The 17,634-nt window shown below is 48.2% G+C and overlaps 1 protein-coding gene across 5 annotated transcripts; it reads left to right on the plus strand.

The window, feature by feature from the left end:
- Positions 1 to 16: 16 nt before the first annotated feature.
- On the plus strand, positions 17 to 8,630 carry MRPL55 (mitochondrial ribosomal protein L55). 5 transcript variants are annotated; one of them, XM_083406836.1, is made up of 4 exons: positions 17 to 112; positions 1,881 to 2,045; positions 5,497 to 5,698; positions 8,383 to 8,630. In XM_083406836.1, exons 2-4 carry the CDS (start codon positions 2,020 to 2,022, stop codon positions 8,530 to 8,532), a joined length of 378 nt encoding a protein of 125 aa, XP_083262962.1. In that variant the 5' UTR covers positions 17 to 112; positions 1,881 to 2,019; the 3' UTR covers positions 8,533 to 8,630. The 5 variants fall into 5 exon arrangements, with proteins under 5 accessions (XP_083262962.1, XP_083262965.1, XP_083262963.1 ...); XM_083406839.1 differs by having other exon boundaries at positions 1,886 to 2,045; XM_083406837.1 differs by having other exon boundaries at positions 30 to 112; positions 1,867 to 2,045.
- The last annotated feature ends 9,004 nt before the right edge of the window (positions 8,631 to 17,634 follow it).

Genomic DNA, 17,634 nt, shown 5'->3' on the forward strand with positions numbered 1-17,634 from the left:
CGCTTACGTCATCGCTGCCCGCGCCGAGCTTCTCGATGTCGATGGATGATGACGCAAGAAAAGGAAGGGTTCCCAGCGCGCCAGGTCACGTGAGCGGGACTCTTCGGCGTCGGTAAGGAGGAACAATCCATTGGGGACAGAGTAGCGGGGGGGGGTGTTAAAGTATCAATAGGTCAAACCATTCGGAAAGAGGGAGCCGTGGTTTTGGTGAGGGGAGAGGCGCGCGAAGGCAAGTCAGGGAAACAGCGAGGATCGAACCATCTGCAGGCGGAGGCGCGGGGAGAGCAAGGCTAAACCATTGTTGGACCTAATGGGGGGGAGGGAAGCAGTTGAGATTGGGGGCGAACCATTATCGCGAAGTAGGGGGATTCTGAAGTCCAAACCATTTGTGGAGTGGAGGGGGGGAGGCATGGTCTTGTTTGATGTCTGACCTGATGCTCACGTCTGGTCTCGTTTTCCTGCATTTCCCCCTCCAGTAGTGTGTATCTGCCTATTCTATCTATTGTACCTGCATCGCAGGGGGTTGGGCTGAATGACCCTGGGTGGGGGGGATTCCTTCCAATTCTACAATTCTGTGATTCGGGCTCCAGTCGTTGCAAGCAATTGCAGCTGCATGCTCTGTCTCTGCAAAATACCCTATTTTTTGCTCCATAAGACGCACCTAGTTTTCAGGAGGAAAACAAGAAAAAAAATATTCTGGACGAAACAGCGGATGTATGGTTTTTGTGGTTCATGCTGTGGCCACAGACATGTGATTTGATGGTGAGTTTGGGGTAGCCCAATGCAAAAATCCTGAGGATCCAGGTGGATCCGTGCTTTGTAACCACGTTTTTGTGCCATTGCGGCCCCATAAAACAGTGAGTGCGTGATTTTTTTGGTGCAGGCTGTAGCCATGGACATGCTATGTGATCTGATGGTGAATTTGGGGTGACCCAATGCAAATATCCTGAGGATCCATGTGCTTTTACCTCCCCACCTCCCAGGCAGCCTCCTTTATCTCTAGAGTCCCTTATCTCCCTCCCGATCGCTTGCCGATCAGCTGCTCAGCGACTTTGTTTCAACACCCCCTTCGCTCTTGTTTGCCTTAGTGTCTTTTCCTTAGCTGGAGCAGTTTTTTGCTCCTCCTTTTCTTCTAATTTCTCTCCTCGTTGCTTGTTTTAGTATTCCAGTCTCCTCTCCTTGCAAGTTCGCTGTCTTTACCTCCCCCCTCCCAGGCAGCCTCCTTTATCGCTAGAGTCCCTTATCTCCCTCCCGATCGCTTGCCGATCAGCTGCTCAGCGGCTTTGCTTCAATACCCCCTTCCCTCTTTCAAAAAGAAAAAAGGACAATCTGCTTTTTGCCCCTGGGCAATTCGATTCCAGGGACCATGCATTCGCTCCATAAGACGCACAGACATTTCCCCTTACTTTTTAGGAGAAAAAAAGTGTGTCTTATGGAGTGAAAAATACGGTATTTCCATCCCGCGATCCAGGAGGAAAACCCCACCGAGGCTTTGAAGGGGGAAGTACTGGGCATTTGGAAGGCACCCAGGCTGTGTTTCCAAAGCACTGTGAGAAGACCAAAAGTATCTTAATTGCTAACAGCATAAGAACTGTCTTGCTGGATCAGATGCTTTTGGAACACCTCCCTCCAAAACACGATGGTTTTGACGGGAGGCCACATGCTAGATATTTCCTCCCACCTTAAGCACACACCTGTTGTTCAGAGGTTTACTGCTGCCTGTTCTAGACTGTCTTTTTTTAGCTATCTCTGCTAAATCTGTATATTTGATAAGTATTTTATATTGCCTTCCTACTTTGATTCATATTTTTATTAATTAAGCGATATATAAACTTGTCAAATAAGAATAAACTTTTCTCCCTTCAGTCGTTTCCATAAAGAGCAGCTGTGGCCGCTTGGATGATGTTCCGTAGAGATCATTGCAGTCTTTGCTCATTATAAAAGCCGAATCCTGTGCCTCGGAATCGCTGAAGATTGGCGTTTGTTTGCTAGGCTTCAGGGACTGTACATGAGCTCAGAATGACGACCGTAATCCGGACTTTAAGGTATAACTCTGTTTATTTAGTGGGATCATTGTGCCTTGTGCTGTCCAGGATCTAGAACTGATAAGGCCCTTTTTCCACAGTTCTTCTTCCGTTCTTGTACATATTCTATGAAAGTACATTTCATTGTTTTTCAGCAGATCAACAGTAAGCCTGCAGTCTCATGCATGCTTCTGAATACCTTTTGCTGGAAAGTAAAAGGTAAAGGTGTCAGGAGCTCAGCCTACACTCGAGTAGGACCCTGGCAGAGACACATGCCCGACTGGGATGTTCTCTTCCTCCTGGTGGATCGTTCGGGAGCTTCAAAAGCTTTCTTCAGCCCGAACATCACAGCGACCGATGCCAACAGACACTGGCACACTTAGGAATCCGCAGAGTCTTTGCAGCTCGCGTAACAGACCTCAGCAACTCAGCATTTTGGCTAATCTACTTTATTTACATATAAACACACACGGAGCACTGCAACATGGCTCCCTCTCTCTCTAGCATCAGACAGCAAAGAGAAAAAGAACAAAGGACAATAGCCCCACTTCACGGAACACAGGAACACAAACATCCTGTCTCCGTCACTTCCCACTCTGTAGAGTCAAAACATATACCGTCATGTGATAGACAAAAATCCCATGACTGCAATCATAGAGCAGGAATTCTAACAAAAGGACCCCTGGATGGTTAGGTCCAGTCAGATTTGACTATGGGGTGCGGTGCTCATCTCTGCTTTTAGGTCGAGGGAGCCTGCGTTTGTCCTCAAACAGCTTTTCCGGGTCATGTGGCCAGCAGGACGAAACCACTTCGGGTGCAACACGACACCATGATGAGTGCCAGAGCGCACAGAAACACACGGAAACAGCAGGAGGGAAGAGTGTTCTTGCACTCTGGTCCTGTTTGTGAGCTTCTGGTTCGCAGATTCTGGATTAGCTGGGTCACTGGCCTTACACAGCAGGCCTCTTCTTATGTTTTTATGCTTTTCTTATGCTATGAACCAGCCTGCATCATCTGAGGCCCAGTGGCGTAGCGTGGGGGGTGCAGGGGGGGCCGGCCGCACCGGGTGCAACATCTGGGGGGGGGGCGCGCTCGCACTCACAGCTCTCTGCCCCTACCTGGCTCACTCACTCTCTCTCACTGCAGTGCTGGCTGTGCGAATCCGATCCGAGCCGCCGGGTCGCCGCCCACTGTGGAGGGGAGGGTGCCAGGCGTGCGGTGCGGTGCGGAGAGAGAGCCAGGGACTATCTGGGGGAGGGACAGTGCAGCGGGGGGGGGGGCGCAAATTACTTTCCTTGCCCCGGGTGCTGACAACCCACGCTACGCCACTGCTGAGGCCCTTCTTCCTGCGCCTTTATGAGAATTCCAGAGGGTGGCAACACAAGAATAGGCCTTTTCTGTGGTGGCTCCCATTTTTCGGAATGCTCTCCTCAGAGAGGCTTGCCTGGCACCTTCATTTCATACGTTTATATGCCAGGCAAAAGCTTTCCTCTCCTCCCAGGCCTTTGGCTAATTAAACAACCCATGGCCTTTAAAACGGTGCGGAGGCCTTACTGTTTTTGTTTGTTGCTGCGGTATGTATTTTGGTGTTTTTATATTGTAAATCACCCAGTGTTCCTCGGATGAAGGGCTGTATGGAAATTTTGAAAATAAAATAATAAATCGAGAGTAATTAAGTGCTGCACAGGTGTTAATCTGTCTAAAACAGCAGTTCATTTACACATGTTTGATCCCAGGATCTAAGAAACCTCTTAGAGAAAAAAGAGACTGAGGTTTGTTTTCCTCTGTTACTTCAAACAAAACGTGAGCCAGAGTGAATCCGGATAGGTATTGAACCAGCTTCAAAGCCAGGATTAAATCTTCAAAGCTGTGTCCTCTGAGGGCTTTTAATATATATGACTAGAAATTGGCTCCCTTTCTTGTTACTGAATCATCACCCTAAAATGCCAGCCAGGTGCCTGGAAAGCACATTCAATAATAATAATAATAATAATAATTTTATTATTTATACCCCACCCATCTTGCTGGGTTTCCCCAGCCACTCTGAGCCCTTCTGTGTTAGGGCAGGTGGTTGCCAGCTGATAGAGACTACCCCAGGGCTAGGTATTAATTCACATTGTAGCTTATATATTTTTGCAAGGTACATTTTAAAAAGAAACCAAACTATTATTTTGGTAACCTTCATGACAATCTTGCATGAGAGGCTGAATGAGTACAACTTGCAGAAGGCCAGCTTTCAGTGGAGAGAGGAACTAAATCTTGACACAGCTTTGTCTTACCCTTAAGTAACAAATTCTATCCGAAGACACCCTGCAGCCCCAAATCCAAAGTCTGCTTGCATCTGTTTTGTAAGATACCGTATTTTTCGCCCTATAGGACACACTTTTTCCCCTCCAAAAATGAAGGGGAAATGTGTGTGCGTCCTATGGGGCAAATGCAGGCTTGCGCACCGACCCCTCTCGCTCTCCAGGCTTCAGGAAGCTATCCGAAGCCTTGCAAGCCCGGTGGGAGGTCCCGCGGGCTCGCAAGGCTTGCCTGCAACCCACAGCAGCCTGCAGCGCCGCTACCCTGCTATTCCCCGACCTGAACTGGAGGCTGGCGGGGGGGGGGAAGCTTGCTTCTCCCCCCCCCCTGCCAGCCCCACAAGCTCGGGGGATAGCGGGGAGGCGGAGCGCCACCACCCCGCTATTCCCCAACCTGATCTGAAGGCTGGCGGGGGGGGGGGGGAGAAGCAAGCTTGCTTCTCCCCATCGCCAGCCCCACAAGCTCGGGGGACAGCAGGGCAAGCCGCTGCCCCACGGAGGCTAGGGAGGCTGTCCCTGAAGGCAGAAGAGGGAGACGGAGCGCTCCGTCTCCCTCTTCTAGCTTGGGGATGGCTGCGCAAACTGGGGGGGGGGATAAATTTCCCCCCCCTTGATTCCCCCTCCCCCCCAAAAAACTAGCTGCGTCCTATGGGCCGGTGCGTCCTATAGGGCGAAAAATATGGTGCGTATATTGTAAGATATATAGTCATATTTTAATTGCAGAATGACAGTAAATTTAATTAAATAAATAAAGAGGGAAGGGGGAAGAGTACAGCTTATATAAATGAGGCATCTACCCACCCCTTCTGTTATTATCATTTCATCAGTATTTGCTGGCCTTATAATCTTTTCTGGCTTTCTACACACCTGGACTAGCAATCTTAAGAGCTAGCAACTCACTGCATTTTAAAATGAAAGCTGGGACGTCAGAGACGCTGAAATCTGCGGCTGATATAGATTTCCTCTTCCTTATGGTGCTGTTCCTTGCTGCTTGAGGCCAAGCCTAACTGCCTGTTTACTAAATCATAGACTTTTTCTTATCAGAGTTGGGTTCTGCTCAGATATATATATATATTGTTATTTCTGGTATGTATATGTGTTCTTAAAGGGTCTATCTGTGTGTCAGTTTTTGCATGGATTTTACAAGTTCTTCTTTGAATCGGTTTCAGGGCTTTGCGGTTAGAGGCCTTCTCCGGACTCCTTCCCAGGACTTCTGGCTTCCACACATCCACCAGACAGTCCAACTCCAACCGGACATCCATCGCTTGCGTGGCCCGGCAAAAGTATGCCCGGCTCTATCCAGTGTTGCTGGTCAGGCCTGACGGCTCTACATTCTATATCCGTTACAAGGAGCCACGGCAGATCCTCTCGGTTAGAGTTGCTGTTTAATATTCATTCAATTTATAGTCCCACCGTTTATGAGACAGTCCCAGGGCAGGTTACACAGTGGCAGGACAGAACATTAAATGCAACCAGAACATAAGAAGCAGGATCAGGCCAGTGGCCCATCAAGCACAGCATCCTGCTCTTACCATGCAGAACATTTAACAGTATGTAGGCGGCACCATATACAGTGGTACCTCAATGTACAGTGGTACCTCGGCTTACAGACACTTCAGGTTACAGGCGCTTCAGGTTACAGACTCCGCTAACCCAGAAATAGTACCTCGGGTTAAGAGCTTCGCTTCAGGATGAGAACAGAAATTGTGCGGCGGCACTGGGAGGCCCCATTAGCTTAAGTGGTGCTTCAGGTTAAGAACAGTTTCAGGTTAAGAACGGGCCTCCGGAACGAATTAAGTTCTTAACCCGAGGTACCACTGTATTCCTGTTGTGTTTTATGATTTTCCTGATATTGTAAGTGAGCCAGAACTGGTCTGTGACCGTAATAATAAAATTCATCCAGTGGTACCTCTGGTTGCAAACGGGATCCGTTCCGGATGAAACGTTCGCAACATGAAAAAGAACACAACCCGCTCGCAACATGAAAAGAACACAACCCGCAGCGGCGAAACCCGGAAGTAACCCTTTCTAGTACTTCCGGGTCGCCGCGGGACATAACCTGAAAGAACGTAACATGAAGCGAGCGTAACATGAGGTATGACTGTACACAAAACAGAAGCATTAAAACACGAGAAAAACAAGTGACTGCAATTCAGCAAGGTACAGATAGGCAGTAAGCTATGAGGAAAACAAATGACTGGCAGATTAATTCAGCTCCTACCAAAGGTCTGGGCAAATTTAGTTTTTTGATTGGAGAAAGAAAAGGTCTTCCAGGTGTCTGAGAGAGCAACAAATAAATATTCCCGAAATGCATTTAAGAATCCCAGGACTAAAAGGTCCTTTGTTTGACCTGAAATATATTGGATGTCCACTTTCATAGAATCATAGAGTTGGAAGAGACCACATCGAGTCCAACCCCCTGCCAAGCAGGAAACACCATCAGAGCACTCCTGACATATGGTTGTCAAGCCTCTGCTTAAAGACCTCCAAAGAAGGAGACTCCACCACACTCCTTGGCAGCAAATTCCACTGTCAAACAGCTCTTACTGTCAGGAAGTTCTTCCTAATGTTTAGGTGGAATCTTCTTTCTTGTAGTTTGGATCCATTGCTCTGTGTCCGCTTCTCTGGAGCAGCAGAAAACAACCTTTCTCCTTCCTCTATGTGACATCCTTTTATATATTTGAACATGGCTATCATATCACCCCTTAACCTCCTCTTCTCCAGGCTAAACATGCCCACCTCCCTTAGCCGTTCCTCATAAGGCATCGTTTCCAGGCCTTTGACCATTTTGGTTGCCCTGCTCTGGACACGTTCCAGTTTGTCAGTGTCCTTCTTGAACTGTGGTGCCCAGAACTGGACACAGTACTCCAGGTGAGGTCTGACCAGAGCAGAATACAGTGGCACTATTACTTCCCTTGATCTAGATGCTGTGGGGGTAAACACTTTGTATTGTAGGCTTCTCCATGCAAAAATAATTCCCCACACATAGAAAATTAGCATGTCAAGGGGAAGGTTTCTGCCCCCCCCCTTCTGATATGCTAGTTTTTTTCTTACGTGTAGGAAATTATTTTTGCCTGAACCTTAAGCAATTTGATTCCTCCCACCAGCATTCTGAACAGTCCAGATACAGGTTTACCACTCGTATCAGAAGTAAGGTTTCATTAGGGCAGGACTGGTCAGATTTATGGGGCCGTTACAATTATTTATTTAAAAAGTATACCACTTAATATAAAAAAATCTCTAAGCATTTTACATAAAAACAAGAATTTAAAAATTCCTCAAAACTAGATAAGAGCAAAACATAACTACCGTATTTTTTGCTCTATAAGACGCACCAGACCACAAGACGCACCTAGTTTTTGGAGGAGGAAAACAAGAAAAAAAAATATTCTGAATCTCAGAAGCCAGAACAGCAAGAGGGATCGCTGTGCAGTGAAAGCAGCAATCCCTCTTGCTGTTCTGGCTTCTGGGATAGCTGCACAGCCTGCATTTACTCCATAAAACGCACACACATTCCCCCTTACTTTTTAGGAGGGAAAAAGTGAGTCTTATAGAGCAAAAAATACGGTATATATCACAAATGAAACTGAATCGTGTGATACATAAAAATTAAGAGTCAATAAAGTCCAGACACTAGGACACATCTTCACACACTGCGAGAGGAGATCACTAGAGGTGTATAAACTCTGTTCAAAACCTTTTGACCGTTGCATATGCGTCCAAGAAGCTTTATACAGCTTGAAAACCACAGGCATTGATCCTGACCATCCATGAGGGGGCTGAATTGATTGTGCACTATTAACTTAATAATAGAATAGTCTTTTGGTTTCTAAAGGGATTTCTCAATGTCTTTTCCACAAGCTGCAGACTTAACATTTGAAGCAGCGGGCATTAAATACTTCTCTTTCAGTAGCACCCTGAGGCGCTTGCCTCAGTAAGGGTATCCCTGCTGAATTTCTAGAGCTGGTAAAAGGAACAAGACCCTGCCTGTGGGGAAAACATGGTGATTCTAGGGGTGTTTACAAGTTTCTATGTATGCATAATTCCTTTTCCAGATACCTGTGGACATCAACACGCTCCCTGACGCCGAAAGGAGAGCCCGCCTGCGGAAACGGGATACCTCCAAGCTTAAACCAAAAGAGGAGACACGTTTCGAAGATGACTTTAAATTGGACGATTACAGAAAGTTTTGGAAAAAGAAATGAGATCCACCACCCGGGATGGAAAATCTAGTCACAATCAGATACTTAACTTTACATTTTAAGTTGTAAAATTGTCCACAAATAAAGAGATGTCTTCTGTTTTCTTTGTGTTCCTGTTTTATTTTCTGGGCTAGGGATCCGTAACTGGCTAAGTGTGATTATTACCGTGTCTTGTCACCCAGTGGAAGAAATCTTAAGTTGATTGATTAAGGCTGGCTTCAATCCTATGCACAGTTACCTGGGAGAAAATCCCATTGATCTCAGGGCCGGCTTCTGAATGGACATGTATAGGATTTTATTTGTCAACATACATCTGAATGAGGATTTTGGCTATGATTCGGAAGAAAAGGTAAGCACCATCATGCAAGAGGCATCTCCTCCTGTGGGGAAAAGAAAGGGGAAGGTTTATTCTCAAAGAACGTTGCTACTGCTCTTGGCTTTTGCAAATATATCCTTGAAAATCATTAGCAGTGCAATCCTGTGTATGTTTACCCAGATTATGAATTTCCACCAGGGTTATTCTTTAGTAAGCACATTTGTAACTGCAGACTAAGATTACCCTAAAGTCTGCTGTCCAGTTAATTGGGGACACCTTAATCAAAAGGTTTTGAATCATTAAGTTATTCCTTTTTATTATTATTACCATTCATTTAAATGCTTCAATTTTTTCTCCCCCTCAGTATGTACAGTCATTAAGTTAAAAAAAATAATGGGCAGAGGGTCCTTGAATAACTTTCTCAACACCTTTATGGCCGGACTTCACCTGTTGAGTTTGCCTGTAATGCATCTGTTAAAAGCAAAAAAACTTCTTTCCATCGAAGGAGGCGAATCTGGCAAAGAACGTAGGAGATGGTCTTGTTCTGCATGAGATCAGCGGCCCAGTTTGCAGGGCTGTAACAGGACCAGATGCAGAGGAAGACTGCTGCTTTATTAATGGGGTGTCAGAAGAGCTGACCCCTTTTTAGGCTACGAGGGAAGGGACAAGATTTTGCTGAAATTAGGGTTTGGAGGGAAATCTATGCTGGGAATTCTAGAGTTGGAAGTGATCCTGACGGTGATCTAGTCCAACGCCCTGCAATGCATGACAGATGCCCATCCAACCTCTCAGGATTCACTGATTTCATTAAGGCTTCCCCTTTCACTAACCCAAACATTGGCTCCTGTGCATTTAATAATTATACTGAATTTTTCAAAAAATAGGTGTGGGTAGCTTGAGCAGGAGCAACAAAGGTAAAGGTACCCCTGCCCGTACGGGCCAGTCTTGACAGACTCTAGGGTTGTGCGCCCATCTCACTCAAGAGGCCGGGGGCCAGTGCTGTCCGGAGACACTTCCGGGTCACGTGGCCAGCGTGACATCGCTGCTCTGGTGAGCCAGAGCCGCACACGGAAACGCCGTTTACCTTCCCGCTATAAAGTGGTACCTATTTATCTACTTGCACCTGGGAGTGCTTTCGAACTGCTAGGTTGGCAGACGCTGGGACCGAACAACGGGAGCGCACCCCGCCGCGGGGATTTGAACCGCCGACCTTTCGATCGGCAAGCCCTAGGCGCTGAAGCTTTTACCCACAGCGCCACCCGCAACAAAACTCTTACTTAAACGCCTCTTTTCTGCCTTAGATGGAAGATTTGTCAGCTGCTGTGCTGCCACATGCTCTTTTGTAAAAATAGAAAAAGAGATTACTGTATTAGCTACTGCTTGTAATTGCTGCACACTGTTCTTTCACAGAGCAATGCAAACAGATCATAAAGCCTTCGGGAACTTGCAGTTTAAGTTTTAACTAGAGGGAAGGAGGAAGTGTGGATGATGGAACGGGTGAGGCACGAGATCCAATGTTATTTCAGTGGTTTCGGAGTTGTGGCGTTGGAAGGGGCACTGAAGGTCATCTAGCCCAACCCCTGCAAAGCGGGAATCTCAAGACATGGTCCCCCCACCAAATTTGAAACCACACCTTTCTTCATGTGGGGATGAGGGCTTAGGCAAGCATCTGGCTTGTCTGTAAACAAGAATGTTTCTAGCAGGCCTGATTGAAATCAATAGCAGGTGGAGCAGGAACCCCCCCCCCCCCATCATTCAGTTTGTACAAACTTCACACACACTCACTGTTGTGTATTGAGTCAAAGGATTTTATATCTGTATTATTATTGTCTATATTTGCATTAGGGTAAAGTAACTGCCTTTTGGTTTCAGGGGGTACAGCTACTATTGGTTCATTTAAACTGCTGTATTTGGATCCTCTGTCTTATTGGTTTCCTCCAAAAGGCAGGACTGTGATTGCCTGATATTGTTCCCTCCAAAATGTATCCTTTCTAGCTAGTCCCCTGTCCCTATAAATGTAGCTTTCCCCTCCTCAGTCTTCAGTCTTGTTTGCTGTAATAAAGAAGTGTTACTAGAGAACTGTCTCCAGCAGATTATGTCAAGAGAGCTGAAATCACAAACCCCACGTCACAACAACTGGCGACGAGGATGGGATCCGGAATGCTGAGGAGCGGTTAAACGCAGCCCTGCCTCAGAGTCCGGATTGCAGCTAAGAACAAGACTCACTGGCCAGCTGAGAAGACGACCCTGCCACAGGACAATGGAGAGTCCAAGGGTATTGGAGCCCTTCCAGCCATCAGAGCCCCACACGTGGGAAGACTACGTCGAACGCTTCGAGTTCTTCGCAGTGGCTCAAGGGATCACCGATGCCAGCAAAAGAAGGGCCACATTCCTGAGCTACTGTGGGCCTGAGACCTTCAAGCTGGCCAAGGCATTGCTTGCTCCAGCGAAGCTAAGTGAGACATCTCTCAAAGATATTCTTGCCTGCCTAACAAGCCATTTGGCGCCTACTGAGACCAAGATGGCCCGGCGGATGGAGTTTCATGAGAGGCAGCAGCGTGCTGGGGAGTCTGTATCTGCATTTCTAGCTGAACTGCGGAAGCTCGCTCAGCACTGCGACTTCCAAAATCTGGAAGAGACTCTCCTGGATCGGTTTATCGGTGGTCTGAGCAGCAAGAAAGCCAGAAGACGCATCGTGGCTAAAGAAGAGGTTACCCTTGCTTCAGCCTTGAAGGAGGCCACCGCCACGGAGAATTATGAAAGAAAGGAGCTTGATGCCAGTCGCAAGGCCCCTAAGCCACAGATAGAAGTTGCGCATGCCATGGACGAGCTAGAGGCTACTCCGAGCCAGAGCCCAGTCCGTGGGGTCGAGTCAGTGCGTCAGGCCTGCACAGTGCACAAAGATCACCGAGGCAGGTGTCCAGGTTGTGGCGGAAACCATGAGCGGAAGAGTTGTCGTTTCCGGGATGCTATGTGCCGGACGTGCGGGAAGACAGGTCACATCGCCAGGGTCTGTAGATCGGCGGCGTTGGGAGCGACAGGAACACCTAGACTGGAGCATAGCAGACCGCCCACAGCAACCCATTTTCTAAAGGACTGCCACTATGTAACGGAGATCAACGGGAGGGTCGTGCAGTTCCCAGCGCAAGGCAAGGCACACGTCAAGGTGAAGATTGAGGGTCAGCAGTGCGACATGGAGGTGGACTCCGGATCTGGATTCACTATCGTGTCGGACCAGACCGCGAGGACATTCTTCCCCAGGGGTAAGTTGCCCCCTCTGGAGCCCTTCCCGGCAACCTTGCAGTCATACTCAGCGGGCCGCATCCATGTTATGGGAATGTGTGCCGTGAGAGTTCAGTTCCGGGACAAACAGGCTGTACTCAAACTGGTGATTGCGAAGGGCAGTCGCCCCAGTCTCCTGGGCACTGACTGGTTCCCCGCCCTGGGACTGAGTATATCAGGGCTTAATTCAATCCAAACCTGCCCTGAGATGAGCGAGGCATTATGCAAAGAGTTTGCTGGTCTCTTTAATGGAAAACTGGGTTGTTATAAAGGGCCCCCAGTTGACTTCGAGTTGGACCCTGGGGTGGCCCCAATCCGACTCAAACCAAGGCGAGTGCCATTTGCACTGCAACCCAAGATCGAAGCAGAGCTGGATAAATTGGTCAAGCAGGGAGTTCTCTCACCCGTGGACTCTGCTAAGTGGGAGACTCCAATCGTCACGCCCCTTAAAGCAAATGGGGAAGTCAGGATCTGTGCAGATTACAAATGTACTATCAATAAGGCACTCAGGGGAAACTCATACCCCATTCCAGTCGTATCACATCTGTTGGCTAAACTGGCTGGGGGCAAGGTGTTTGCCAAAATTGACCTGGCACAAGCCTACCAACAGCTGCCAGTAACCCCACAATCAGCGGAAGCACAGACTATTGTCACACATAAAGGGGCGTTCAGAGTTAACAGATTACAATTTGGAGTTTGTGTGGCCCCAGGGATTTTTCAAGGGCTCATGGAACGCCTGTTAAGAGGTCTGCCGGGGGTCTTGCCATTTTTTGATGACGTTTTGATTGCTGGAAAAGACCCACAGGAACTGGTTGCGCGTGTCCGTGCAGTGTTGCTCAAGTTCAAGGAGGTGGGGTTGCAACTGAAAAAGGAAAAATGCAGTTTTGGGGTGCCAGCTGTGGATTTCTTGGGGTTTAAAATTGATGCATCAGGCATCCACCCCACAGATGCTAAGATTAAGGCCATCATCGAGGCACCACGACCACAGAACAAGACGGAGTTGCAGTCATTCCTGGGACTTATTAACTTTTATCATTCGTTCTTACCCCATAAAGCTTCGGTAGCTGAACCATTACATAGACTGTTGCAGAAAAAGAATGTGTGGCGATGGGGGCAGGGGCAGCAGAAGGCTTTTGACTCCTTGCGAAGAATGCTGAGTAGCGGGAGCGTCCTTGCTCATTATGATGAGTCAAAGCCGCTGGTCCTGGCATGTGATGCCTCTCAATACGGCCTGGGGGCGGTGCTGAGTCATAGGGAACTGGATGGGTCGGAAAAGCCCATCTCTTTCTATTCCCGTACGTTGTCGCCCACGGAGCGCAACTATGCTCAAATTGACAAAGAGGCGCTTGCAATTGTGGCAGGAATCAAAAAGTTCCATGATTATGTGTACGGTCGCCATTTCTCCATTGAAACGGACCACAAACCACTGTTAGGGTTGTTCAACCCGAACAAACAAACGCCACAAATTCTCTCCCCCAGAATGTTGCGTTGGTCTATATTCCTGAACGGGTTCCAGTACACCTTGACCCATGTGCCGGGGAAACGGTTGTGCCACGCTGATGCGCTGAGTCGATTGCCCCTTCCTGGCGGGAGCAATGAGGATCCCGCTCCAGCGGAGCACATAATGATGCTGGAAACACTTCCGGGGGCTCCTGTAACGGCTACTGATATAGCTGAGAAAACGAGGAAAGATGCTGTTCTCTCCCGTGTGCTCACTTGGGTGGGGAGGGGGTGGCCAGGTGGTCCGCATGAAGACAAATTCAGGCCTTATGCGACAAGGCAGCACGAGTTGTCCATGCATAAGGGTTGTCTCCTGTGGGGAGATAGGGTGATCATCCCAGCACCACTGAGAAACAGGGTGCTTGAGACGCTTCACATGGGACACCCGGGAATGGTCAGGATGAAGTCGCTAGCCCGATGTTATGTGTGGTGGCCTGGAATGGACCAGAACATAGAACAATGGGTACGAACATGTAAGGCATGCCAAGAGGTGCGGCCAGAAGTGGCCAGAGCACCAGTTCACTGGTGGGAGCAGTCCAGATCTCCCTGGAGCCGGCTGCACTTAGATTTTGCTGGGCCATTCCAGGGGAAGGTCTTTTTGGTTGTCGTCGATGCATATTCCAAATGGTTAGAAGTGGCGATGGTCCCTAGCATGGCATCAGCTGCCGTAATCAAGGTGTTGAGGCTGCTGTTTGCAACCCACGGGTTACCTGAGACCATTGTATCAGATAATGGGGCAGCTTTTGTATCCCAAGAATTCAGGGCATTCTTGGCTGATAACTTCATAAGAGGGGTCACATCCGCGCCCTTTCACCCATCCTCCAATGGGCAGGCTGAGCGCATGGTAAGAACAGCCAAAGAATCCATTGCGCGCTTAATGGAGGGTAACTGGTCAGCTCGCATCGCGCGAATGTTATTTTTGCAGCATGCGACGCCGTGTACTGCGACGGGCAAGTCGCCAGCTGAGCTGCTCTTGGGTAGAAGACTGGTAACGGTGCTGGATTATGTCCACCCGGATAAAATGCCAAACCATAATTCAAGAGCAACCCCCCAGGCTGAGACTGACACAACAAGGTATCTCGCCCCTGAAGATCTGGTCTGGGTGAGGAACTATTCACGAGGTTCGCGGTGGGTGGCTGGTGTGGTCACCCGGGCTAGTGGACCTGTGTCCTATTATGTAACCTTGGAAAATGGGCAAGTTTGGAAGAGACATATAGATCAGCTGAGGCGCCGGGCGCTCAGCAGGGAGGAGTCAGATAATTCATCCCTGGCTAACGACGCAGAGCTGCAAGACCAGAGTGAAAATGGCCCAGAGGTGCAGTCACCAGGGGCTTCAGCAAATGAACCAGGGTCTGCTAGTCCTCATGATGACGAGGTACAGGTAGGGAACCCTGAGATGTCTGGGACTCCATCTGTTCCTGAGGAAACCCCTATAGCAGCCCCTCTACCACAGGTAACACCCAATCCAGAACCGGCAACGCCTGTTGTCAGGAGATCAAGTAGAAGTTGTAGGACCCCACAGTACTTGAGAGATTACGTCTGCTGTGCTCACTAGGGGGGGAGGGGTGTTGTGTATTGAGTCAAAGGATTTTATATCTGTATTATTATTGTCTATATTTGCATTAGGGTAAAGTAACTGCCTTTTGGTTTCAGGGGGTACAGCTACTATTGGTTCATTTAAACTGCTGTATTTGGATCCTCTGTCTTATTGGTTTCCTCCAAAAGGCAGGACTGTGATTGCCTGATATTGTTCCCTCCAAAATGTATCCTTTCTAGCTAGTCCCCTGTCCCTATAAATGTAGCTTTCCCCTCCTCAGTCTTCAGTCTTGTTTGCTGTAATAAAGAAGTGTTACTAGAGAACTGTCTCCAGCAGATTATGTCAAGAGAGCTGAAATCACAAACCCCACGTCACAACACTCACACTCACACACTACATACGCTATACTTCTGTTATAAATTCATAGAAAATCAACCATACATCGGATTTGCACTGTTCCACTTTTATTTTACTCCATGAAGGAAAGACTACAAAATGGGGAAGGTTTGATACAGGGCGCCATAATACCGTCACCATACCAGCACATCCACAGGAGCCCTGCCCAGTTGCTATGCCAACCCTGATGATCCCAGACAGAAGACAATCAAAAATCACAAAGAACTTGCATATGGGAGTGGACTCAGCATGATCAGATTTCCTTCAGGGGGCAGGAAACAGCGACTACCTTTTGTCTTCAGGAAATGACTCATGGGAGGGGGGAAAGAGGGGAACCAGCCAGGTGACAGGACACTCAGGTTACCACCACAACTCCTCCCTCAACCCCTCCTTTCTGTAATGTATGCATGATGTTTCTGGGGGTGGGCTTGACCTAGAGGAGGGGAATTTCAAAAGTTTTTATAAGGTCTTGCACACCATTTTCTGGGTCTTTCCTCTCTCCTGCGAGTGAGGGGAACACCCTGCTGCAACAGTTCAATAAAGGCCAAGCCTACAGGCTGCTGATTTGCTCCAATTTACTCTGGTTGGTGTCTTTACTTTTTGTCCAAGGGAGCCCTCGGATTTTTCCGGTAACACAGGGAGTTCCAAAAAGCAGGCTTTCTTTCCCAAGAATGAGGGTTACCCCACGCCTGTCCCATTTCCCCAATGCAGGGCTCCTGTGCCTCGATAAACCTGCAATAAAGGCAGACTTTGAGCCACCAAAGTTTCCCTCACCATCACCGCAGGCCCATGCCCAGAGAGGCTCATCTTACGTAGTTACGATGACTGCACGACCCATCCACAACAGGTCGCAAGGTGGTTAGATTGGTCTCAACTAGGGCCAGGACCTTTTCAGCACTGGCCCCGACTTGGTGGAACGCTCTATCACAGGAGACCAGGGCCCTGCGGGACTTGACATCTTTCCACAGGGCCTGCAAGGCAGAGCTGTTCCGCCTGGCCTTTGGTTTGGACTCAGTCTGACCCTTATGCTTCCCTCCCCTTATGGTCTTGATTAGAATTCATCATGTGAAAGGCTGGGCTGGATGAATCCCAAACCGGAATTAAGATTGCCGGAAGTAATATCAACAACCTCAGATATGCAGATGACACAACCTTGATGGCAGAAAGCGAGGAGGAATTAAAGAACCTTTTAATGAGGGTGAAAGAGGAGAGCGCAAAATATGGTCTGAAGCTCAACATCAAAAAAACGAAGATCATGGCCGCTGGGCCCATCACCTCCTGGCAAATAGAAGGGGAAGAAATGGAGGTAGTGAGAGATTTTACTTTCTTGGGCTCCATGATCACTGCAGATGGTGACAGCAGTCACGAAATTAAAAGACGCCTGCTTCTTGGGAGAAAAGCAATGACAAACCTAGACAGCATCTTAATAAGCAGAGACATCACCTTGCCCGACAAAGGTCCGTATAGTAAAAGCCATGGTTTTCCCAGTAGTGATATATGGAAGTGAGAGCTGGACCATAAAGAAGGCTGATTGCCAAAGAATGGATGCTTTTGAATTCTGGTGGTGGAGGAGACTCTTGAGAGTCCCATGGACTGCAAGAAGATCAAACCTATCCGTTCTGAAGGAAATCAGCCCTGAGTGCTCACTGGAAGGACAGATCCTGATGCTGAGGCTCCAGTACTTTGGCCACCTCAGGAGAAGAGAAGACTTCCTGGAAAAGACCCTGATGTTGGGAAAGATGGAGGGCACAAGGAGAAGGGGACGACAGAAGATGAGATGGTTGGACAGTGTTCTCAAAGCTACCAGCATGAGTTTGACCAAACTGCGGGAGGCAGTGGAAGACAGAAGTGCCTGGCGTGCTCTGGTCCATGGAGTCACGAAGAGTCGGACACGACTACACGACTAAACAACAACAACATGGTCTTGATCTATGGGCTCCTTTTAAAATGAGGCTGCATTTTAAATTGCATTATAACCTGTATTTTAAATTGGGTTTTTTTCTTCCATATTATGTTTTTACTGTAATTTTACTGTTGTTAGCCGCCCTGAGGGGAGGTTGGGGTATAAATAAAA

The sequence above is a fragment of the Podarcis tiliguerta genome, assembly GCF_965153285.1.
Source record: "Podarcis tiliguerta genome assembly, chromosome: 12".
Classification (NCBI taxonomy): domain Eukaryota; kingdom Metazoa; phylum Chordata; class Lepidosauria; order Squamata; family Lacertidae; genus Podarcis; species Podarcis tiliguerta.

Bases quoted from the DNA above. Each gene is read 5' to 3' on its own strand.
- MRPL55 (XM_083406836.1), top strand. From the start codon at position 2,020: ATGACGACCGTAATCCGGACTTTAAG. The intron at 2,046-5,496 runs GTATAACTCTGT...AATCGGTTTCAG, and splicing joins ACCGTAATCCGGACTTTAAG to GGCTTTGCGGTTAGAGGCCT. The intron at 5,699-8,382 runs GTTAGAGTTGCT...TTCCTTTTCCAG, and splicing joins AGCCACGGCAGATCCTCTCG to ATACCTGTGGACATCAACAC.